The sequence below is a fragment of the Heptranchias perlo genome, chromosome 34, assembly GCF_035084215.1.
Source record: "Heptranchias perlo isolate sHepPer1 chromosome 34, sHepPer1.hap1, whole genome shotgun sequence".
Lineage (NCBI taxonomy): Eukaryota > Metazoa > Chordata > Chondrichthyes > Hexanchiformes > Hexanchidae > Heptranchias > Heptranchias perlo.
In genome coordinates this window covers 10,711,903-10,732,457 of record NC_090358.1, presented here as the reverse complement: position 1 = coordinate 10,732,457, position 20,555 = coordinate 10,711,903, and the positions used below count along the sequence as shown (strand labels likewise).

The 20,555-nt window shown below is 44.8% G+C and overlaps 1 protein-coding gene across 1 annotated transcript in view; it reads right to left on the bottom strand.

Annotated features, from left to right (window-relative positions):
- Nucleotides 1-7,462: 7,462 nt before the first annotated feature.
- LOC137301583 (NT-3 growth factor receptor-like) overlaps nucleotides 7,463-20,555 on the bottom strand; it is a 372,567-nt gene continuing 359,474 nt past the window's right edge. Inside the window, exons 16-17 of the mRNA XM_067971136.1 lie at nucleotides 13,562-13,720; nucleotides 7,463-8,520 (exon numbers count right to left, since the gene is read on the bottom strand). Coding sequence (XP_067827237.1) covers nucleotides 8,335-8,520; nucleotides 13,562-13,720 — 345 coding nt within the window. The 3' untranslated portion in view covers nucleotides 7,463-8,334. The remainder of the gene's footprint in view (nucleotides 8,521-13,561; nucleotides 13,721-20,555) is intronic.

Genomic DNA, 20,555 nt, shown 5'->3' with positions numbered 1-20,555 from the left:
TGCTGTGTGCAAATTGGCTGCTGCGTTTCCTACATTAAAACAGAGACTACACTTCAAAAGTATTTAAATGGTTGTAAAGTGCTTTGGGACATCCTGAGGCCATGAAAGGCGCTATAGAAATGCAAGTCTTTCTTTCAGTGTCATAACCACGTGTCTGAAATCCTGACCTGCACTCAACCTCACACTATCAGTGGAGGCTAAGATCGGGCCTGTTCGGAGGAGATAACACCTGCACTTAGTGGGGTCTATTTTCACTTGGGTGACTGACCGACGATTCTGAGGCCCCTACGATTCTGAGGCCCCGGCCTTATTTAAATCTGTCAGGTGAGCCAAAAAGCGGTTCGCCGGTTTGGGCCGGGGCGGTGGTGGGAATCAAAATCGTGAACAGTGGTGGTCCTGAGGTGGCAGCAGCCCAGGTTGTTTTGTGGGCCTCAGAAGAGCAATATTCGTCGGTTCCATTGCCAGCGGAACTGGTCGGAATCTGCAAGGTGCAGGCTCTGACCAGTTCTGACCCAAAATGACAATCAGGGTCCTATGTACATCATGGGACCCTCATTTCCATATTAAAAGGGACCTATCTTTGAAACAGACGGGTGCTTTGGACACCTGGCAGTAGGCCCCTTTCAAAATGGAGCCGACCGCATTGCTGGTGTTAATGGGGCGGGAAGGTGACCGAACCTATTTTGAGGCCATTACTGGTTCGTTAACGCCAGGGGAAGGCAGTCAAAATCATCCTCAGTGTGTTCGAAATACTGTGCGACACACCTATGCAATGCACTCTAACCTGTGTCCTAGCAGGTCATCACACAGCCTGTTGGTGCAGCATTGTCTCTCCTATCACCATGAGTTAATGTGTCCATACACGTAACAAATTTAAAATACACCATCAAGGACACTCAGTCAATGAATGCTTTAAGAAAGTCATAAATGTGATTACATTTAAAGGACATTAGCAATTGAGACATTAAATCTAATAGACCAAAATATTTCTAAATATGCGTGTAATTAGGAGACTTTACATTCCAAAGCACAGATTTTGTTTTTGAAGTAATTTACGTTACAAAGCAGGAATACCTGTCCAATTCTGATCCACCTCAGACAATGGATATTTTGCTCTTGGGGGTGAGGGGGGGTGGGGGGGGGGGGTCCAGAAATTGCTGCACATCTTAAAATTGCAGTCCTGCTGCGGCCTTTGCTGTTATAGAGGTAACCTTGACCGCCAAAGTGCGGCTGCATCACGAGACATTGATCTATCTACACAACACACACTGTAATGTCAGCTTTCCCGGATTCTCCAATAAAAGCCCATCAGTTCGGAGAGTGATATTGCCAGAGCCCATCTGCCACCTCCAATAGGCTGTAAATCAAATTTACTTTATGGCAGTAAAACTTTATTGTGTGAGAGATGAGATGCAATTTAGAGCAGAGGCAGTGAATGTTGCAGTTGGAGTCTGATGGTCCTTGTGATATCACTTATGATTATGTATTTCTTTGTTGATGAAATGAATGTGGATTTTCCTCCTATTTTTCCCAATGGCTGTGATTGGGCACAGCACATCCTAGGTAAGCAGGAGGGAGGAGAGTTTTGGACCTGAGAGCCCGGAGCATGAACCTTTATGGTTATAGTCAGTGTTGCTGTGTGAATAGTAAGTATGCCTTTTCTAAATAAACCAATAAGGAGACACTGGGTTGCCCCAGTCCCATCAAATAAAAGCCAAACATAAGTGCCCCCTTTTTGGAGGGACACAACTGACAAAGGACTAAACCATTAAAAACAAAGGAAACTTATAAACTTAAATAATAATATTATTACCGGTGTCCAGTATACACTCCAGTCCCTGCGGGGGGATTGAGTTTAAGGGTGTTTGTATTTTTTTTTACTTTCTGATGCAGAGCAATGAAAGGTTCAGGCTTGGGTTGGTTTACAATTCTTTCTCTCTCATCTGAACATTTTTTTAAAGCAAAAATAGAAAATGCTGGAAGCACACAGCAGGTCAATCAACATCAATGGTGAGAACACCGTTTCAGGAGAAGACTCTTCTTCAAAACTGAAAGATATGGGGCGGGCAAGCTTATTAGTACAATCAGAAAAAAGGGGACGGGGCAATATATATATAATTTAAAAAACAGACAAACCCAAGAGAGGGTTCAGGAGTGGTACGATGGAGCAGATCATCTCAGTCAAGTGACAGAAACAAACATTGAGACATTAAAGGCTGCGTAAATAGCCAAGGAACAGGAAGGCCTGAGGAAATGGAAGAGAATGGGAGAGTAGGCGATCGGTGTGGAATTAAAACAGATTTGAAAATAAGCCACAGGTATCTTGGGGTCACACTTGTGGACAGGACAGAGGTGTTCAGCATAGCGGTCATCTAATCTGCATGTGGTCTCCCCAACGTAGAGGAGACTACTCTATGAGCTGCGCATGTACCAGATTGGTGGGAATACACTTGCCACTTTAACTGCCCCTCTCATTCTCACTCTGACTGTTATCTGCAGAACTTCTCTGTTCTGTCCATAGATGCTGTCTGACTGGCTGAGATTTTTCAGCATTTTCTCTTTTTGTTTCAGATTTCCAGAATTTGCAGTATCTTTCCTTCTTTTACACTGACCTCTCTGTCATTGGCCGCCTACACTGTCTCAGTATCTTTCTTCTGGGCACCCTGCAACCCTCTGGTCTGAACAGTGACTTCAGTAACTTCAGACTTTTGCTGTAACCTCATTTTCAAACCATTTTTAAAGAGAGATGGAGAAACACACAGCTGGAGAGTGAGAGGGACACACGCAGACAGAAAGAGACACGCAGAGACAAAAAGACATAGAGACCGAGCAAGAGTTCTGCATGAGAGTGAACAGAAGCAGAAGGACTTTATTTATGGTCATTGTGTGGCTGATAATGGAACTGGTAAGAATTGTAACGGCCTCATATCACTTTATATTTCACTCACATAAACCATTATCATCAACAACTTGTATTTATATAGCGCCTTTAATGTAGAAAAATGTCCCAAGGTGCTTTACAGAGGTGTAATCAGATAAAAATGGATGCCAAGAAAGAGATATTAGGAGAGAAAATCAAAAGCTTGGTCAAAGAGGTGGGTTTTAAGGAGGGCCTTAAAGGAGGAGAGGGAGGTGAAAAGTGGGAGGGGTTTAGGGAGGGAATTCCCGAACTTGATGCCTGGATGGCTGGAGTCATGGCTGCCAATGGTGAGGAGGAGGGAGGGGGAATGCACAAGTGGCCAGAATCAGAGATATTGGGCAGGATTTTAACTTGGAGCCGGGAATCCAGCCCGTCCCTAAATATTCATGTGGGCAGCCCGGAAGCCAAATTGTGTCGCAATCTGCGATCGCAATGCAATTGAAGGTGAGTATTTGTGCTTCCGGATTTCCCATGCGCCAGGTAGCCAGATTGACAGGCTGGCTGCCTCTCGGAAGAGAAAGCAGTGGCGAATCAGAGAGGGGGGCGGGAGGGAGAGATCGTAGGCCCTGGAAAAAATCGGAAGTGGGGGATGGAGGTGGGGGGACGTGGACGAAGTTGGGGTGGTCCAGCCAGCATCGGGATCGTGGTGGGGGGGAATGGGGGTCCAGCCAGCATCAGGATTGGGGGATTCCAGTGTCGGGATCGGGGGGGGATCGTGCCAAGTGAGCTTGTTGGGCTTGTAAGAAGCACTCCTGCTCCTCTGGGCTCACAAGCAGTGCAATAAAGGCACTCACCTCATGGATCCGACCCTTCCTGCCAGCTTTCACCTGACGTCAATCGAAACCGATGGGAAACCTGAACAGGTGAGGCTCATTTAACTTTTGCAATGCATAAAGAATTAAGTATCTCAACTATTTCAATGAGGTACGATGCCCTTTTAAATATTGGCCCGCCGGCTTTAAGTGGGACGGGACTTTCTGGTGTCTGTTGTGCGCACGCATCCAAACACGCCTGGATCAAACCCGGAGCTGGGATGCGGTCCCGCCCGAAAAAGCTGTTACTTTAACCTCCCATCTGCCCCCAACCCACCCGTTCTTGGGGATTAAAATTACCCCCTTTATCATGGTGTAATGAGAGTTATTGACGTTTAGGGCGAGCTTGTGTAAACCACTTGTCCTTTATAAGATCCCCTGTACACGAGTGTAGCAGGGAGTTTGAGATCTCTGCTTCTACCAAACCAACGGGTACAAATGCTATCATGAGTGCTCACAGGTTCAGTAGAAGCTCCTGTTCTAACTGCTATCTTAAATTTGCTATTGACAGAAGCAATCCTGTAACACCCTCCTGCTAGTCATGTGATGAATAAGCGCACATTCCTTATGTCACAATCTTTCTTCTCACATTGACTGACCTCAAATGGAATGCCCCCCTGTTAGAGCTTGTCATGTGAGTGATTGAGATTTATTTTTGTTATAAGACTGAGATTTGTTTAAAAAAAACATAGAGATGATCAGAAATGAGTTATAGGACAGTTACTCAATCTTTGAGTTCAGCTACTGTGTATGTTAATCCGAGCATCATGGGGCTGTATATTTATGACAGTGTGTGAAGACTTTACACTCTAACTGGCTGATTGCTCCATCTGACCAGCCTAATTATCAAGTTTGAACAGATATTTTACCCACAGTTTCCATTAACCCTTCGGCCGAAGCAGCAGCGTGTCTGCATTAAAAAGGTATCTTTTCTGGGATTACTCAAGATTTTGCAAAACCTTCTTAGACTTTTCTGCTTTTAATCAGCATCAGATTTGCAGAGAATCACTCCCACAGGTGGCAGACTTTGGAATATATTGGAAACGGCAAAGTCTGCCAGATTCCAGCCCACACGGAACAACGGGGTTCTTAATTAATGAGTCTTTAGTGAGCATTCCAGCTAACTGCATTATCAAAGAAAATACGAGAGTGACACAGAGCATTGCACAGTCACTTGAAAACCGCCACCATTCACTGACGGACCTGTACTTCTGAATGGGAGACATACTCAGTTGGGGGAGGGGTGAGAAGAGGGACAATAATTGTACGCTACTCCCTGGGGTGACTGAGATTTGAAATAAATATTCACTGGATCCAGCCTCAACAGAATTAGCTTCTCCGCTCCCACATAACTGTTCCTCAGCCATGGTGCCACAGGACGTACCCAGCATTTGGCCGGAGTTTTTGGGGTACACTTCTGGTGCCGTGTGTCGTGACAACGTAACTGCATTGATGAAGATTTCCTGTTTGGTATTTCTATGAAATTGGAAATGCGTTTCTAAAATAAGGTGTTTGCCACTTAGCAAAAGATACAGACCAAGAGAAATCTTCACAAACCCTTTTACGATGATGTTACACACAGTGCCCAGAGTCATTTTTATCCCCTTGTTATTTAAGTGCATTGGTGCCAGTGTCAGTGCCCGTCTTGATCTCTAGTACCAGTCCGGATGTCAGTGCCAGTCCTGGTGTTGGTGCCGGTTCTGGTGTCGGTGTCAGTCCAGATGTCGTGCCAGTCCTGGTGTCTGTCTTGGTGTCGGTGCCAGTCCTGGTGTCGGTCTTGGTGTTGGTGCCAGTCCTGGTGTCGGTCTTGGTGTTGGTGCCAGTCCTGGTGTCGGTCTTGGTGTTGGTGCCAGTCCTGATGTCGGTGCCGGTCCTGGTCCAACTTAATTGTAACTCCCAGGATGGCGATTTTGTTCAGCTTGTGAATTGCTGTTACTGGGTAAATATTAGGCACCTGATTTTCAGGAATTTCCAGTTCACTTTCAGACCTGGAAGTTCATGGGTTACGGAGGAGGAGACTGGCTCGTACATAGCAGCAAAACATTACAAAAGGGCGTTGGTCCCCTTCCACCAAAAGCAACATGACAAACAAAACTAAAGATGGCTGTAAAATAAAAACATAAAGAAATAAGTTAAGAACAAAGCAGAGTGCTCCCTGCAGCTTCTCAACACTTCAGCTCCATTCCGAGGTGGAGTACTGCTGAGGCAGGGACATCCCATAAAACGAGTTGAATGACAGAATAGAGTGCATTGTCTGCAGGCCGTGCAGCTCTATCTGTGCCACAATGTGTACTGTGAACACAGTGATTCAGCGCCACTGGTATTCTGCCCCCAGTTTATGTCCATGCGCTGGTGCTAAGAGGTGTTTAACATCAAATCTCCAGAGCTTCCCGCCATTATTTGGTACCCAGTGTGCTGTCCTGCTGAGCTTCCAGAGTTTTACTGCAGTCAACAGTTTTGTCCAATTCCAGATCTGCCAGTTTTGTAAATTTCCATGTCTGTAATGGAAGAGTACGGGTAGACTGGGTTGGGTGACTGTTGCTTTATCTTCTCTCCATTTCAGTCTAAATTAGAATTGTAGAACAGGGAGTTAAAAGCTCTCTAAATGCGAGAAAGTAGTTTGGGATTGAAGAAGTGGAGGACTAAGCTCACCATATCCTTTGATGACAATGATGCACAATGCAGACTTCTCCAGGCTTTCTCTGCACAGTGAGTGGCAGCTGCACACAGACATTATTCTCTTTGCTGAGTGAGTCTCTCAGAGCAGAGCACTTGCGATTGCTTTTTACAAAACTATTAACAGGAAACTATACAGGGTGGCTGAAGAGGAGCGCCACTTCGAAAGATTAAAGTTCACACCAGAACTCTGATTTCCAACTCACGCACGGTTCGGAACTTACAGCCTTTCTGAACTTATCGGCAAGGAGCAGATCTGCAGTTGGGACAAGTCTGAACGTCGAGCAGCCTGCAGCCAAACCCCAGTAAAACAATCATTCACCTACAGGTCGCTAACAAGCGGTCAGAAGGGAGAGGTGTGAGATGCCGCTGTGCAACCTGGGGCTTCCCTCAACTCACACAAACATCATATGCAGGTCTTCCCCATGAAGGTGAAATCGACTAGACCGATGGATACTGATGCTGGCTCAGTAGCCCATGTCTAGTCACACTCGATATTATTATATTATTTTAATGCCAAGGAGACCTTCCAATCTCTAGTTTCACTGGGAGAATGGGGTGGTCTAACCCAAGGACTTCTACCTGACCCACCAACACTGCTCGAGATGGACCTTGATATCCTTTCTCCTCCGCAGAGGGGACTGCCTCCTTAGCCAAGAACCAACTGAATTAATGCCAGCTGTAGATACTGGCTCTGGGTATCTACTTGGCAGCCCAGTTCTATACGGCCTTGGCTGCTGGTTCCAGCTACAGGATAATGGCTGGGTCTGCAGGGAGAATTTCCAATGTATTTCACATGGACATCAGCTCTACAAACTCTTTACTGATAACTCAGCGTCCCCCTCACCCCCTCCCGAGACAGGCATCAGCACATGTCTGTGACTCATTGCTCTTTGACCCTGCGACACAGGAAGTGAATGGTACGGGAGCTCTTCCTGCCTCCACATTATTAATATGGAGTTTATTTCTTTTTTTAAAACTTTGCTGAGTGTTGTAGCACGGAAATAAAAATAAAACAAAAACATTTTTTGTGTATAAATATACAGATGGATAATGCAGGTGTCTATTTAAAGCATCATAACTGCAGCACACAAGGTAGCTGACAACAACCTTAAAATAACAGTTGGTTGACAAAAAGTACATAAAACTGGCCAGAATAGCAGCCGATTCAATCTACACCAAGCGATTTGTTGGACATAAGAAACCATCGTGGCACCTGCCTTTGACTACTGGGTATTTCAGCTCAGTAGCCCAACTGACCCTGAGGGTAGCTCTTCTGCTGCACTTCGCTGGTTTTAGGAACATCCTTTACTGATCCTGTAATAATCGGGCAATTGCCCTCAACAGGTTTAAAACGTTCCAATCATTGTTGATCCTTAGTAAATGAACTCAGAATGATTGTCCAAATGCCTTTGAGGCAGATTGCTCTCAGCTCCAGATCCAATCTGAATTCACCGTAGCAAAGCCTGAAGAGACAGTGCATCTCCATACCAGCCCTGCTCACCAGACGAACCGCTGAAATATTCAGGAACGTGGGAATGGATACTGCATCGTTAACACAAGTTTGGCTTTTTTCACGCTGAGAAATCTGTTTGAACCCTCCTCCAAGGCAGGCTCAGTGGCTGGCGAACCCTAATCATTTGGTGGATTTTGTTCCGCTCGCAAACAGAGGCCTCTCTCATATTGAAAGTAGGTCGGGATAAAATGACTAGGTTTCACCAGTCTGGAGGGATTCTGTTTTGGAACCAAACTCCTTTTCAGTTCTGTTGCAGCAGCTCTCTGTGCGCAGGTACCAGGAAAAACGCCTCAGAAACAACTGTACATTTTATACACAGCAGGCACTTCACTTTTATTGATCTCCCAAATGAAGCTGTAGTTTACTGTTGGGATAAAGTACATTCAGGAGGGGCCGATGCAGTTAGCCCACTAGCCAAGAATATCCAGGTAGATGGGCGAGGTCTTGCCCAGAGCTTGTAGTATCCGATGAATGTCTTTGATGGTCAGCCTCTGCTGGGGTTCCCGCTGCCAACATCCCAGCATGATGTCGTATACCTCCTTGGGACAGACTCTCGGCCTCTCCAGCACACGTCCTTGTGTGATACATTCGATGACCTGCAATTAAACGTGTGTCGCTTTAGTTTCTGCAATCAGCTCCAATAGCTTTCCCGTCGAGTGTTAAACAGAGTATTGCCACAAGGGAAAATTTGCTGGCGGCTAAGAACATAAGAAATAGGAGCAGGAGTAGGCCACATGGCCTCTCGAGCCTGCACCGCCATTCAATCAGATCATGGCTGATCTTTGACCTCAACTCCACTTTCCTGCCCAATCCCCATATCCCTTGATTCCCCTAGAGTCCAGAAATCTGTCTATCTCAGCCTTGATTATATTCAACGACTCAGCATCCACAGCCCTCGGGGGTAGAGAATTCCAAAGATTCATAACCCACTGAGTGAAGAAATTCCTCCTCATCTCAGTCTTAAATGGCCGACCCCTTATCCTGAGACTATGCCCCCTAGTTCCGGACGCTCCAGCCATGGTAAACAACCCCACAGCATCTACCCTGTCAAGCCCCCCCTCGTAATCTTATATGTTTCAATTAGATCACCTCTCATTCTTCTAAACTCCAGAAAGTATAGGCCCATTCTACTCAACCTCGCCTCATAGGACAACCCTCTCATCCCAGGAATTAATCTAGTGAACCTTTGCTGCACTGCCTCGAAGGCAAGTATATCCTTCCTTAGGAAAGGAGACCAAAACTGTACACAGTTGTCATTTTTAGGCCTCTAAGGAAGCTTGTTCTGAGCAAAACAAATTAATGCATTGCAGACTCCGAAAGAGACGCTGGCGTTTACTGCCTGAAGTTACATTGATCCACTCACTGTCAGGGTCTGGACACCACCCTGAAATTACATTATTTACTGAATAGTGGAAGCTGTTCTAGGTGACTGCCCTGACCCTTTCATTGATCCCCTTTCCATTTCCCTCCATTGCCGGATTAGAATGGTCACTGTGGAATGTGACACTTCTACCATTCTTGTGTGTAGTTGACCACTTTCTGATTTAGCTGGATCACACCACCTCAGTAACTGACTAACTGTCTATGTCCTGTCTTATCCAACCAGTTAAAAGGATATTTGATCAAATTTAAAATAAATTAAGTTTGTGTTTCCTGTTGGCTGATTGGTGTTTTAAATCTAGTGGATCTCCTCGATGCTTCTGAAGATCCTTACCTCTTCCCTCACCACAACTGAAGTCCTAAGTTACACCTTTATCACCTTGAGGGTGGACTTCTCCAACCCTCTCCATGAGAGCCTCCCACCTCCACATACTCCAGCTAATCCAGAACTCTGCACTCCCCCACCAGTCCTGTAGAGTCATCCTTGCCAAGCTCCATTGGGTCCTTGTGCCCAACTTAATTGATTGTCCTCCTCTTCAAATACCTCCAAGACCACAATCCACCCTTTCTAAATGATCTTCTCCAGCCTTATGTCCCAGCCTACATCCCCCCACTGTGGATTACTACTTTCCCCCGCCTCTTCTGCTCTACCATTGGTTACTCACTCAATGCACCCCGGCTCCTGGAAATCTTTCCCCAAACCACTTTGCCTTGCTCTGCCTGTCTAAACGCCTCAAAAGACCCTTCTCTGACTGTGCCTACTTTCCTCTAAAGGCTCTTCTCTATGACTGTGCTGTGCACTCTCCCTCCCTCTAATAGCCTCTGAAAACCCTTCACTTTGACGGTGCCATGCTCTTTCCCTCCCTAATTTCCTCCTTTTCCTGACTGGCTCCACCTTTCCCCCTTGTTAAGCTCTTTGGGACATTTCCTTTATGTGAGGTGCTACCGTGCCTGTAATTCCGAGAAGGAAATGGGCCGATGTTTATTCACACAGGGAAGCAATAGAGACCTAAATACTCCATTCATCTCCTCAGTGTTTGCACTGTCCAACTGAAGAGTGGCAGATGCAAACACTGCGTGTAAGCACCACTGAACTCTCAGGTTAGGGAATAAGTCACAAAAGAGAACCCTAAAAAGGAAGGGGAATGGCCTGAAAGAAAAGAGAAAAATATAAATTAAAAATGACAAAAAGATACAGAGAACAGATTAAGCTGCAAAGAAATGATTGCAAATCTTGCTCAGGTCTGTGTCTGTTCTGTATATTCAGCAGTGTGGAGGTTAATATCACTCAGGCAGGGAATATCCACTGCTCATGGGTAAGGCAAAGGGCATCAAGGGACCTGGAGCAAAGGTGGGTAAATGGACTTGAGGTACAGAGCAGCCATGATCTAATTGAATGGCGGAACAGACTCGAGGGGCTGAATGGCCTCCTCCTGTTCCTGATGTCCCTCTGCCTCATATGAGTCGGTGAGAGAATTGCCAACAGTCAGAGGTTAATATCAGTCAGCAAGTGAATCACCAGCACTTAGGGGGTTAATATTAGTCAGCAAGAGATTAGCTAGCATTCAGGGGGTTAATGTCACCTAGCAAGGCAATGGCCAGCACTCAAGGGGTTAGTATCACCCAGTGAGGGAAAGGCCAGCGCTCGAGGGGTTAGTATCACCCAGCGAGGGAAAGGCCAGCGCTCGAGGGGTTAGTATCACCCAGCGAGGGAAAGGCCAGCGCTCGAGGGGTTAGTATCACCCAGCGAGGGAAAGGCCAGCACTCGAGGGGTTAATATCACACAGCGAGGGAAAGGCCAGCACTCGAGGGGTTAATATCACACAGCGAGGGAAAGGCCAGCACTCGAGGGGTTAATATCACCCAGCGAGTGAATCATTTTTGCTCCGCACCGGCTTAATTTGTATATTTTACGAAAGTGAATTTTTACGTGGGTTTCCTGGATGAACACGACAACTCGAGTCATTGTGTATCTAATTGACCAGTCGAGTTCCCAGCACGGCACGGTAATTAAGGGAATTATGAGCTAACGGCACAGATAAAATCTGCGTGCGTGAAGCAGCCACGGGTCGTAGAATGGCCACATCTACCCACAACTTGAGAACACTGTTTTGCAAAACAGAATTATGCAAATGAAAAAGAGAAGCTCATCTGGCTCATAACCAGACTCTGACTGCACCACTCACCCCACAGCCCACGGCATGCATTTAATTACCAGTTGCAAATAAAATGAGTATGAATACATCAGGAACTGAGAGAACATTGAAACAGAAAAATTAAGTTACAATACAGAAAATGAAATCGTCACAACTTTATGAACAAGATGGTTAATCCCTTCCTCTTATATAATGCATGTCGCTAATTAGGTTAATTAATTACATTTTAACTTTGACGACATTCAGCTGTGATCACCTGTTCACATGTACATCTACGTCGGTAACACAGTGAGTCCCAAGTGGAAATCTGCGCCAAGTGGGACCTGGTGCAGAGACTGAGAGGAGATGATCAGGACCCATGCCACTGAGAAAAACTACTATTGGAATAACAACAGCAATAACTTGCATTTATATAGTACCCGTAACCATAGAAAAATGTCCCAAGGCGCATTCACAAAAATGGACATGGGGACGAAGGAGATCATAGAATGATACAGTACATGAAGAGGCCATTTGGCTCCTCAGGCCTGTGCCAGCTCTTTGAAAGGGCTATCCAACTAGTCCCACTCCCCTGCTCTAGCCCTGCAATTCAATTCCCTTTTGAAAGTTATTATTGAATCTGCTTCCACCACCATTTCAGGCAGTGCATTCCAGATCATAATAACTTGCTGCGTAAAAAAAATGTCCTCATGTCGCTTCTGGTTCTTTTGCCAATCACCTTAAATCTGTTACCTCTGGTTACTGACCCTTCTGCCACAGGAAACAGTTTCTCCTTATTTACTCTATCAAAACTGTTCATGATTTTGAACACCTCTATCAAATCTCCTCTTGACCTTCTCTGCTCTAAGGAGAACAACCCCAGCTTCTACAGTCTCTCCACATAACTGAAGTCCCTCATCCCTGGTACAATTCTAGTAAATCTCTTCTGCACCTCTCTAAGGTCTTGACATCCTTCCTAAAGTGTGGTGCCCAGAATTGAACATATTACTCCAGCTGAGGCCTAACCAATGGTTTATTATTATGTGATCAAAAGCTTGGTTGAAGAGGTAGATTTTAAGGAGTGTCTTAAAAGAGAGGCAGATGGGTTTAGAGAGGGAATTATATCAAAAAAGTTTTTACTTACTATTTTGCTGGCCGGTCGAAAGCCAATTTCGTAAAGGGGCCTCCAGTAAGCGTTAGGCCCCCCCCGATCTTCTTATGCAATTTGCCCAACGCCAGTTTCAGGTGGGCACCCTGAGTGACTACAGAGTGCCCTAACCAATATGATGTGCAGCACATACCTGGCGCGGAATTAGCATGTGCACGCTGCATGCCATATTGGTCCCTTCAGTGCCCGTTAACGCCAATTTCTAGGCCACGGTCTCTCACAAGATATATATGGTTAAAGTGAAAGTCGTTCGGGTAAATGAGGATGTACATTGAAAAGTCAGTTGGGTAAATAATAGGACAGAATGGTGACCAATGGTGGTGGATCTGACTGGACAGCTGTCGGTCCAGAGATCTCTGTTGTTCACAATATTTATAAATGATTTTGATGAATGTACTAAAAGTAGAAATTTTGCAGATGATACCAAGTTGTATGGGGGGGAAAAGATGTTCAAAGGAAAAGGATAAAATTGCGTGTTCCACAGAGGATTAGAAAATGGGAGAGATGAATTACAGATTCAATTTATTAAGGAGAAATGCGCAATAATAGATTTTCCAAAGTGGCAGAGACGCTTAAAAAATTAATTTACCTAAGGTGGAACAGTCACTGTCTCCCATGCAGTGCTCTAACATGAAGAACATTTATAGAATCTTGTGTTAATAATTGAAAAATAACCTTTGAGAGGTGAGCCCACTGCAAAAGCACGACATCTCTTACTGAATGTAATCTGTCCTTGACCATTCTAACTCATCTCATCATCACTCTTGGAAGATACAGGTTGACCACTTGTGAAATGAACAGCTTGTATCCCAAGAGACCAAAGAGTGAGGCTGATGAGCTCTGTTCACAGTGGCTTGTGTCTCTAAGCAAGTTCTTTGTAGCAATTCTAGTCTTTTTCTCCTCTTAACTCCTCCCCGCAACACTTTTCCAGGAGTGTTTCTTCCAGTCTCTTACCTCATTGTTTGAGAGCTGGAACCAGGGCTGTTTGCCGTAGGTGAAGATCTCCCACAGGATCACTCCGAAGCTCCAGACGTCACTCTCTGTGGTGAATTTGCGATACATTATACTCTCAGGGGGCATCCAGCGGATTGGAAGCATGGTATGTCCACCCACCTGGAACAAAACCAATCAAGAAAGTGAATGACTGAGTTACAGGGAAGTGGCAGAAATATCAACTACACTATGTTATACCTTGTCACAACATAACTTAGCAGTAAAAATATGGGCACAGTGTGGACTAATGCAAGGATAAAGTACTGTGTAATGTCATAGCTTGTTTGGATGCAGGTTTATGGCTTCTGATCTTAGCCACATTGTGCAAATAATCCTTGTATCAAATTTTGTTTGAGAAGGCTCCTGTGAAGCATGTTTCCAGTGGGGTTCCACAGGCATTTGGGGAGGTCAAATAAGGCAAGGGAATACACAATAAATGGAAGGATACTGAGAGGAGTAGAGGAAGAGAGAGACCTTGGAGTGCATGTCCACAGATCCCTGAAGGTAGCAGGACAAGTAGATAAGGTGGTTAAGAAGGCAAACGGATTGTTTTCCTTTATTAGCCGAGGCATAGAATATAAGTGTAGGTAGGTTAGGCTAGAACTGTATAAAACATTAGTTATGCCACAGCTTGAGTACTGTATACAGTTCTGGTCACCGCATTACAGGAAAGATGTGATTGCACTAGAGAGGGTACAGAGGAGATTTGCGAGGATGTTGCCCGGACTGGAGAATTTTAGCGATGAGGAAAGATTGGATAGGCTGGTGTTGTTTTCTTTGGAACAGAGGAGGCTGAGGTGTATAAAATTATGAGGGGCCTAGATAGAGTGGACAAGAAGGACTTATTTCCCTGAGCAGAGGGGTCAATAACCAGGGGGCATAGATTTAAAGTAATTGGTAGAAGGATTAGAGGGGAGCTGAGGAAAAAAAATTTTACCCAGAGGGTGGTAGGGGTCTGGAACTCACTACCTGAAAGGGTGGTAGAGGCAGAAACATTTAAAAAGTACTTGGATACGCACTTGAAGTGCCGTAACCTGCAAGGCTACAGACCAAGTGCTGGAAAGTGGGATTAGCTCTTTTTTGACCGGCACAGACACGATGGGCCGAATGATTTTGTGTGTTTCTATGAAGTGCCTTGGGACGTCTTACTGTATTAAAGGCGCTATATAAATGCAAGTTGTTGTTGTTGTCATGATCTAAATCAATGCATATAGATGATTGCAATTGGGAATGACTAAAATATTGGCTGCATCATCTCAACCTTAGAACACGCAAACGTATATACACTGACAAACACACATGCACTGACATATGTGTACACAAACATACAAAGACACACATAAATACACAGGTGAAATAATATCAGCGGGTGCTGGTTTAGCAGGTGCTGGTTCCTTGCCTGAAGATAATTCTCAGATTAGAAATAGTATCACATTCCAAAGTGAAAGACACAATTGTTCTATAATTGATTGTGTCTCTGTTCCAGCCATTAAGAAATAATCTCATGTGACAATTTTTTTTCAGTTTTTTCCTCTCCCTTCCCCTTCTCCTCACCTCCCTCCCTTCATCTTACCTTCTTTCACCTCATCTCCCCTGAAGTGTAGTGTCTTGATAGAGAGAGGAGACTAATGGTATCTGGTGTGAGATATTCTGAATGTGGCACTGTGCCTGATGGGAATCTGTATCACTTCTGAATATAGGCAGCACGAATCTCCTAGCTTTCTCCATCTCTCTCACTTTACCTATTATCCTGTCTCTCTCCATCTCCGAATGTGCTAATGTGTCACTATAATGAGTGGAACGACTGTTATTAAGCCGCCTGCAGATGTTACTGTTTATGTAATTCAGTGTTTGTTGGTTTAGCCCATTCATTGGATTGAAGGTTTATTCAACTGTATGTAGGTTGAAATCTGTTACTCATGGTACCTGCTGTGTGAATATAGCGAGCTGCACTGACTCCTGACCTGTACTCATGTATTAATAAACAATTTTTTTTCCATTCACAAATCCCCAGCACTCACTGGATTTCGAAGCCTGCCTCCTGTGGTATGTCGCTCGTGAGGCTTATGCTAATAAGTCAGAAACTGTACAACTTCTTCCAGCATCATCGAGAGTTTCTAGTGACTGGTGGAATCCCACTGCCAAGTGACTGCCCTGAAACAGGCGCAGTACCTCCCAGTGTCTGGGCAGGGTTGGTGCAGCAGACTATAGCTTGAATGCAGATCAAAGAGCCACACCATAAATATTCACGGGAGGCAATCTTTGAACATCACTGAAGCGCACTGATCATGGCTGCGGCCATCAATGCTGAGTCACTGGGAGAGGTTGAAATGATGCATTAGTTCCCATTTCAGTGAATGATCCGTCTCTGTGAGATATTAAAAGGATTCCCGTGAAAACTAATTCACTGCTGTGTCACGCTTAACCCTCTCATTGTTGATTTACTCCATTTTCATGGGTCCATTGCTTTCTGTTTCTATTCTTGCCATGGGCACATTGTTGGTTGGGTGTGTTGGGGGGGTGGGTGGACAGTCAGCATTGTCGATTGACCTTGACCCCACTTACCTCTCCACCCCAACCCCACCTCCCTCTGCCACAGTGGAGGGGAGTGGGGTTGTTAATTGTCTCATAAATATATGGTTATGAGACAATTGACTAGCCCACCCAAGATGGACAGCAGATACCAGGAGCTCTTCACAAGTCACAGAGTGAGAGTGAATTGCCACCATTCTCCTGATCACAGCATGGACACACATCGCACCCCATCAAACCATAGTTCCACCAGGTGCAGAGCTTTATCAGGCGTTACTTGTCTCTCTGCAACTCAATCCATGGTAGGAATCGAGCCGTCGATATAAGAACATACTCGACCTTCTGGTAGAATCTTCCAGCAGCTGTCGCCTTAAGTCTTAGAGTTTTTCCATCAGCTGTACGACAGACATCTGCTCTCAATGGAGTGAAAGGATCTAGATGGGGTAGCTTGCATCGTGCCAGCTACCTTTTGTTCTAAATATCCAAACACATCCAAGACCAGTGCTATTTATCAGACTTAATCCAAGTCCTCTTGGGGCTTTGGCAAAGAGGTGTTCCTGCTGTGAGGCTGGCTCCTCCTCCAGGGAACTTGGGGACACGGTCAGTATAGGCTGGAGTCCTCACTCCCTGTAGCCACTTGCATTTTTTGCCACAAGTCCATGTCACACCTCATAGCTTGATCTTGCATCTTGCACATGGGCCAGAGAAAGCCCTCCCATTGTGTGCCATGGAATTCTGAACCATGTTACACCACAAGCTAACCTGCAATGAACTCTGCTGTCAGTGAAGAAAGATGAGTATACAGAAGTGCCTTTCGCCCCTGCCCAATGTGGAATTGGAGGACTGTGTCCAAGCTGAAGTTGGCATTCACCTGGGCATCTGTGACTCACCTGAGACTTTATGTTGGACAGGACAGAGGCAATCATGGGGTTGCGAAAGCTGGTAGAGATGTAGAGCTGGGTATTATCAGCGTATGTGTGAAAGCTGACCCCACGTCTGCAGATGATGTCGCTAAGAAGCAGCATGTAGATAAGGAACAGGAGGGAGCTGAGGGTAGAGCGGGAAGGTAACAGTATGGTGGAGGGAAGAGAAGCCAGTTTTGGAGATGCACTGGCTGCATTCGGACAGGTAGCATCGAAACTGTGCACTGGAAGCTTTTGGAGCTGTATGACAGAACAGAGACATTGGAGGATGGCAAAGTCAATCATATCAAGCACTGCAGAAAGATTGAGAAGGGATAAAGCACATGGTCACAATTACAGAGGATGTCATTCATGACTTTGGACAGGATCGTTCTGTGCTGAGAGAAAGGTGGAAGCGAGACTGGAGGAGTTTGAACAGGGAATTCCATGAGAAATATGCAGATAACTGGGAGGCAATAGTGTGTTCAAGGACCTAAGAGGAAAGGGAAGTTGGAAGTGGGACGATAGTTGGAATGGACAAATGGGTTGATGGCAGTTTTGAAGGGGAGAGAGAGAGGGTTTGAGGAAAGAGAACCATTGATGATGTCAGCTGGGATGTGAGCCAGAAAGTGGGGTTGAGTTGGGAGGTGAAAGAGGCATCTATATTTGCATTGATCCTTAAACCTTCAATCTCATTCTAAACAGATAAGTGGACCACAGATTTTAAAAATGTGCTAATTGATGCTGCATTAATTACATTTCCTGTAATCGGTTTCACAGATCCTCCACTCTATGCATCTCTGACAATTTTGAAAGGTGAGTAATATCACTCTGGGTGGTGTCACACTCTGCTTACACTCGCATCTTCCCCTCTATTTCCCCCACAAGAGCCCCGTGTCCTCCCAAGTCCATTCCTGCTGTCACTTCCCTCTGCCCCTTCAGCTGTGCCTGGCCCAAGGTTGCTGGGGGAAATGGGGGAAGAAATAGTGGAGGCCCTAGAAATTAGATTTCAGGGTTCTATTAAGAGTGGATACGTGCCAGAAAACTGGAGAGCGTCTAATGTAATACCTATTTAGAGTTAATCTGGGGCATTACAGGTCAAGTAGTTTGACATCTGTGGTAGGGAAAATTTTGGAGTCTTTAATTAAAGATGAAATTACTAAATATCTAGATGAATAATTAAAAGTAGCCAACATAGATTTCAGAAAGGAAGATAGTGCTTGACAAACCTGATAAAGCTTTTTGAGCAGGTGATAGATATGGTGGATGAGGAAAATGCAGTGGATGTAGTGTACATGGAGTTTCAGAAAGCCTTTGACAGGGTATGAGATTGGGGGCTGGGGTGGTAGCAAATTAGATTCTAAATTGGTTAGAAGGGAGGAAACAGAATAGGGGTTAAGGGCAGTTTCTCAGAGTGGTTGGGAATGGATAGTCGGGTCCCACAAGGTTCAGTTCTGGCGCTGTTTCGCTGTGTATATCAATGATTTGGATTTAGGGCTTGAGGGAGTGGTGTCCACATTTGGTAGTCAATACTAAAATAGGGAGTCATAGTAATTCTGAGGGCCAAAAGAAGCTACTAGAGGATATTGGTGAGATGGTGCAATGGGCAAAAAAGTGGCAAATGGAATCCAATGTTAGTAAATATGAGGTGGTACATTTTAGTTAAATGTTGGGGGAAAGTTGGCATTTGGGGGTTCAGGTTAATTAGGCATTAAAAGCAGCATCAAGTGGATAAGGCCATAGAAAAGCTAATGGAATACCAGGTTTTATGGGAAGGGGTATAGAATTATAGAACTTATTAAAAAATTGAGATGTAATGATGAATCTATATAAAACCTTCGTAAGACCACAGTTGGATTACTATGTGGATTACTGGGCTTACACTATAGGATGTTGAGGTAATAGACAGGGTACAGTGCAGATTCACTAGGATACTGCCTGGTATCAGGAAATACAAAGGAATACTTGAGAAATTGGGGCTGTTTTTTATTAGAATAGAGAATATTACAGGGTGATTTGATACAGGTGCTTAAAATTATAAAGGGATGGAACAGGATGGAGACTGGTTCCAGTAATTGAGGGGTCTAAAACAAGGGCACATAAATATAAGATTAAATGTAAGAGATTTAACAGAGCACGAGAGAAATTTTTCTACACAGGGTGTGAGGCTGTGAAATTAGTGATTGAAGCAGAGATAATGTCAACATGTAAGAAAGAATAGGTCAGATAGGGTGGTTGAAGGAAAGGGGGATTAAAGGGAGATGGAAACAGAGCTGACATGAGGACTACTGTTTATGTGGAGAATAAACACCAACATGGACTGGTTGAGTTGAATGGCCTGTCTCCATGTTGTAATTTCAAAAGTAATTCTATTGTTTCTGATATCAATGGCATAAATCAGTTAGCAGGATGTGCAAGTGTAGCTGACCGTATAGAAACCTCATTAAATCTGAGGAAATTGGGGTGCATGTAACAGGCGGCTGTTTAGTTGAGGTTACCAGTAATCAGAGTAGAAAGAAGGCCAGAATGTTGCAGGAAGCTTAAAGGACGCTTCACAAGTCCCAATATCCACAATTTAGTGAAAAGAATGACTCCGTTCTGTTGTTCTCAATGCCTGCAACATTTACGTCAGTTGCATGGGAAGCAGAAGATCAGCTTCACTATGGGAATGGTAAGTGATATTGATGGGATGTGTGTTTCTGAATTGGTAATCAACAACACAGCAATCTCAGAATTCGACTGAGCCATCTCTACTCTGTTCAAACCAAGGAATCTTGTAACCCTCTCACAGAGCACAGCTAACACAATTATTGGCAGATTTATAAGAAAATAAAATTAGACACTGGATAGATTGAGAAACAACATAGTGTCAGAACAGAGAGGCCTCCCCTGCACAGCAGTGGCCTCTCCCCTCCACAACAGTGACCTCTCCATAATGGTGGCCTCTCCCCTTCACAAGTAGCACCTTTCCTTCCACAACAGTGGCCTCTCCCCTCCACAACAAGGTCATTTCCTCCTGCATCCTATGGCCTCTCTAAGGGAACTTGCAAATTACTGCTGAGTAAGGGGCAGTTTTGTGCTATAGGCCAGCGCCCACTGGGAACTAGATTGTCAGAAGATTCTCATCACATCGGTCTGGGCTGAATTCTGGGTCGCAAAGGGAAAGGGCACAGTCCCAGTCAGTGCATCAAATGAATGTATTTTGAGGCTTTTTTTTAATGTTAGTTGATGGTATGCACGGTGCCTTTAATCTAATAGACTGAGAAGTAGGAGGACGCAAAAAGATTTCTAATGGGATCTACAGCAATGCTGTAAGGATTCCCCAAGGTCTTAGTGCTCACTGAATTCATTGCTTATAACAGCCTGAGATTTTAACAATGGCTGAGGTAGTGAAAGTTAAACAGACAGTCAGCAGCTGGTGTGACCATTCACAGTCCTGTTCTCAAAGTGCCAATCGTGTTTCCCACGCTGACGGTCTGCACACAATGGAGCTTTAAAAAATGTCACAGCGCTTAAAATAA